General features: G+C 33.4%; 1 protein-coding gene across 5 annotated transcripts in view; it reads left to right on the top strand.

Moving 5' to 3' along the window:
• ERBB2IP (erbb2 interacting protein) overlaps window positions 1-5,149 on the top strand; it is a 149,987-nt gene that overhangs the window by 61,262 nt on the left and 83,576 nt on the right. For all 5 annotated transcript variants that reach the window (XM_011966741.1, XM_011966743.1, XM_011966740.1 and 2 more), the window contains exon 4: window positions 1,685-1,802. In XM_011966741.1, coding sequence (XP_011822131.1) covers window positions 1,685-1,802 — 118 coding nt within the window. The remainder of the gene's footprint in view (window positions 1-1,684; window positions 1,803-5,149) is intronic.

The raw sequence follows: 5,149 nt of genomic DNA, 5'->3' as shown, positions 1-5,149 counted from the left end.
TATCTTAGAGTATGCCGCACAATTCACATTTTTAAAAGTCGATTTTTAAACTTGTATTTCTTCAAGTTAATTGCTTTTATACTTGTGCAGATAACGTAAAATTTTGTATTTAATTTTAGTTGCCTTGTAGCCATTAAGGTAAATAATGAGACTAAATAATTTCTGGAGTCAGTAGATTTGACTAGACCAATAATTGAAATTAATGCTGTCTTTTTCGACTTTTCATAAGACGTTAATGTGCATTGTTACAATTGAGGGTAATTGTCCTTTTACCATATCATAATTTTATTGTTAAACAGCTTTTTTTGAGTTCATACAGTTACTGTTTTCCTCCATTTATAATTTGTTTGAAAAGGTTTTGGAGGACTTAAATTTCTGAAGTCTAGTAACAACTGAAAGGAGAAAGTTAGTTTGTTGCCATGAAACACGTTCTCAAGTTATCACCTTGTTTTTTTTTCACCAAACTTTTTTCAGTGTACTTTTTCTTCTTAAATCCCAGTCTCTTATTATCCTATATCAATTTCTCCTCTTATTATCCTATACCAATTAAATTGCTATAATTTTGCCACCCAAACAGCAGTGTTTTTAAAACTATGTAGAGACCCATTGGTAGCTCATAAAATCAGTTTAGTATGTGTGGGTAGCATTTTGAAAAAAGAACCATAAATTTGGACTGTGAGAATTAGGAAATATAGGACAATTAAATTAGAATTTTCAAATAAACAAGGAATAATTTGTTAGTGTAAGTGTGTTCCATATAATTGTGGGATATACTTGTGCTAAAAAATTATTTGTTTATCTGAAATTCAAATTTAATGAACATCTTATATCTACTCTTGCAGCCTTAATTATAAAAAATAGAAAATAGAGTGTGTTGTGTATAGCCATTGTTTCATGAAAATGTTTTAGATTTGTGTGTATATACATACTGGATGATGGTACGCAACAGGTTTTTTTCTGGTGGTCAGTAAGAACATTTTGAAAGCCACTGCTATCCTAGGGGTTATCTTACAGAGAAATCTTTATATGGCTATGGATAAAAATTAAAGGTTGTTGGTCACGTATTTATGAACTAGAAACCTAGATTGTGGTAGGGTAATTCACTGTTCTTCTTTATATGTTGTTCTTCAGCAGGCAGTTTATCTTCCGTAGCTAGTTCTAGAGAATATGGAAGACCAAAATTTGTCTCCTCCTCTGATCACCACCAGTAGAGTCTTGGTTTAGGGGTTTTGTTGGAAAGGGAAAGTCTTGCTACAACAGTGCAAATAACTGAATCATTTATATCTTATCATACCTAACACTTTTACATTTTTAGAAGAATATTCTTCTTAAATAGGACTTTCATTTTGGAATAAGATTGCTTGAAAGACAAGCTCCAGAGTTGATCACATTTAATAGCCACTTATTTTTTGTACTAACTCAACAGAGAATACAGCTATATATTTACTCTCACTAAGTGCATTTTGCTTAAGGTAGAAGTATGAAGATATAAATTAATATGAATGGTTCAGTTGTATTCATATCTATAATAGCGTAACGAGAACAATGAGACATCTTTCCTGGTATTAGTATAAGTTAAAACTCATTCAGTTTTAATATGGCTGATATTATTTATATGTATAAAAGTTCATGAAATAGTTAAAGATATATATAATTGACATTCTTTCCTCCCTTTTTTCAATAGCAACTTTTTAACTGTCAGTCTTTACACAAACTGAGTTTGCCAGACAATGATTTAACAACGTTACCAGCATCCATTGCAAACCTTATTAATCTCAGGGAACTGGATGTCAGCAAGAATGGTAAGGGTTTTTTTTGCCCATAATTTTTTGCACTTGGGAACATGTTTCATTTCTAAGATTTCTATTGAGTTTTCAAAAATAAGAATATAAAAATAAGTTAAATCTAATATATTAATATGAACTTCATCTAAGAATATTTTATGTAAAGATAGTTGCCCCACTTTACAAGTTTTGCCACCTGTTTTGTATCAAATACAGTAAAATTAAATGTTATAGCCTTGGCTTAGAATTTGTTTAATGTGTATACATAAAATCTGTCATAGCTTAAAGCACGTGGACAATAAATGTAAGGGGTTTTTTTGGTTTGTTTTTACATTTTTAATTGTGGTCATCATGTTGCAGGATAGATCTCTTGTACTTATTTCTCCTGTCAAACTGAAATTTTATATCCTTTGAACAACATATTCCAATCCTCCATCCCTGCTTCCCCATCCCCAGCCCCTGGTAACCACCATGCTACTCTGCCTCTGCCTCTGCAAGATGCCATATGTAAGTGAGCTTATGTGGTATTTTTTTTTTTTTCTGTTCCTGGCTTGTTTTACTTAACATAATGTCCTCCAGGTTTATCCATGTTACAGCAAATTAACAGGATTTTCTTCTTTTTAAAGGCTGAATAGTATTCCATTGTGTATATCATATTTTCTTTATTCATTCATCCATTGATGGACACTTAGGTTGATTCCCTGTCTTGGCTATTGTGAATAGGGCTGTAATGAACATAGGAGTTTAAATATTTCTTCAGCATACTGATTTCATTCACTTTGATACATATCCAGTAGTGGGATTGCTGGATCTTGTGGTAGTTCTAATTTTTTGAGGACCCTCCATACTGTTTTCCATAGTGGCTATACTAATTTACATCCCCACCAACAGTGTGCAAGCATTCCCTTTTCTCAACTTCCTCATCAGCACTTATCTTTGGTCTTTTTACTCATTCTAACAAGTGTGAGGTCGTATCTCACTGTAGATTTAATCTGCATTTCCCTGGTGATTAATGATGTTGAACATTTTTCATTTACCTGTTGGTCATTTGTATGTCTTTTGTTGAAAACCATCTATTCAGGTCATTTGCTGATTTTTAAGTCAGATTACTTGTTTTCTTGTTATTGAGGTTTTTCAGTTTCTTACATATTTTAAATACTAACCCCTTCTCAGATGTATAGCTTGCAAACATTTTCTCCCACTCCATAGGCTGTTTCTTCACTCTGTTGTTTCTTTGGCTGTACAGGAGCTGTTCTGTGTGGTGTGATCCCATTTGTCTGTTTTTGCTTTTTATGCCTGTGCTTTTGGGGTGATATTAAAAAAAAATCATTGTTTAACCCATTGCCAGGCTCTGGAATGTCATGGAGCTTTTCTCCTATATTTTTTTCTAGTGATTTTTTTTTAATACTTTCAGGTGTTACAGTTAAGTCTTTAATCCATTTTGAGTTGATTTTTTATATGGTGTAAGATAAGAGTTTAATTTCATTCCGCATGTGGATGTCCAGTTGTCCCAACACTGTCCTTTATTTATTGAAGAGACTGTCCTTTACCCATTATGTATGTGTTCTTGGCACCCTTGTCAAAAAATAATTGACAAAATACATGGATTTATTTTTGGACTGTCTATTTCATTCCTTTGGTCTGTCTGTTTTCATGTCATTACCATGCTGCTTTGACTATGGTTGCTTTGTAGCATATTTTGAAGTCAGGTGTGATGCCTGCAGTTTAGTTCTTTTTGTTCACCGTTGCTTTGGGTATTCAGTCTTTTGTGGCTCCATATGAATCGTAGGATTGTTTTTTTCTTTGTCTATGAAAAATGTCATTGGAATTTTGGTAGGGATTGGGTTGAATCTGTAGACCACTTTGGGTAGTATGGACATTTTAACAATATTAATTTTCAAGTCCATTGAACACAAGATTTCTTTCCATTTATTGTGCTGCTTCAATTTTTTTCATCGAATGTTCTGTAGTTTTCAGTGTGTGTGTCATTTACCTATTTTGTTAAATTTATTCCTAAGTATTTTATTTTTTTGGTAGCTATTATAAATGGGATTGTTTTCTTAATAACCTTTTCATATAGTTTGTTAGTATACAAAAATGTTACTGATTTTTGTATGTTGATTTTTGTATCCTGCAAGTTTACTGAATTCTACCAGTATTTTGGTTGGAGTCTTTAGGGTTTTCTATGTATAAGGTTATGTTGTCTGCAGATAGGGACATTTCAGTTTCTCCTATTGTAATTTGGAATCCTTTTATTTCTTTCTCTGGGTAGGACTTAAGTACAACGTTGAAAAGAAGTGGCAGGAATAGGCATCCTTACCTTGTCCCAGATCTTAGAGGAAAAGCTTTTAACTTTTCGTTGTTAAGTATGATGTGAGCTGTGGATTTGTCACATATGGCCTTTATTGTGTTGAGGTGCTTTCCATCTATACCTGATTTGTTGAGAGTTTATTATGAAAGGACATTGAATTTTGTCAAATGCTTTTTCTGCATCCTTTGAGAGCTTTTTTCCTTCATTTTGTTAATATGATATATCACATTTATATATATGTTGAAATTATTAACAAGGCCAAGTATCTTATTTAGTATGTTTAGTTTGATACTAAGTATGGAAGATATATTCTAAAATGTTAAGTCCTTATTACCTCAGAAGGAGAGAAAAATCAGCCCTTGAAATTTTTAGAATGAGCGTGTGTTTCTTTTATAATTACAAAAAAGAATCACCCGATGATAAATTTTAAATGGTCTGACCAAATACAGGACTTTCACAAACACTAAATACTGTCATATAATACTTCTTAATACAAATTGGGGAAATAAAGTTTATAAACAAGTCCCACCAAGTTAGTGCAACAGTGCCAGCAGTTTTGTAGTAATCATATTCCAGAGCTTTTAGCTTTGTCCTAATGATATGAGTATCTAGAAGTAATCCTTCTCCTATAAGTTTTCCTAAATTTTAGGACTTATTATGAAGCATTTAGGGCTTATTAGAAGTCATCCTGTTTTCATAATTAACAGTTAACTTTGGCAAGCTAATTAACCAGGGGTCTGTCTACACACACACACACACACACACACACACACACACACACACACACAGTTATGTTGGCTCACACTTGTAATCTCAGTGCTTTGGGAGGCTGAGGCGGGCAGATCACTTGAGGGTCAGGAGTTCAAGACCAGCCTAGCCAACATGGTGAAACCCTGTCTCTACCAAAAATACAAAAATTAGCCAGTTGTGGTGGCGTGTGCCTGTAGTCCTAGCTAGTTGGAGACTGAGGCATGAGAATCACTTGAACCCCAGGAGGCGGAGGTTACAGTGAGCCAAGATTGTGCTACTGTACTCTAGCTTGGGCGACACAGCA

The sequence above is a fragment of the Mandrillus leucophaeus genome, unplaced genomic scaffold (genome assembly GCF_000951045.1).
Source record: "Mandrillus leucophaeus isolate KB7577 unplaced genomic scaffold, Mleu.le_1.0 Scaffold771, whole genome shotgun sequence".
Lineage (NCBI taxonomy): Eukaryota > Metazoa > Chordata > Mammalia > Primates > Cercopithecidae > Mandrillus > Mandrillus leucophaeus.
The sequence above is the reverse complement of the archived record's forward strand: the minus strand, read 5'-3'. Positions and strand labels throughout refer to the sequence as shown.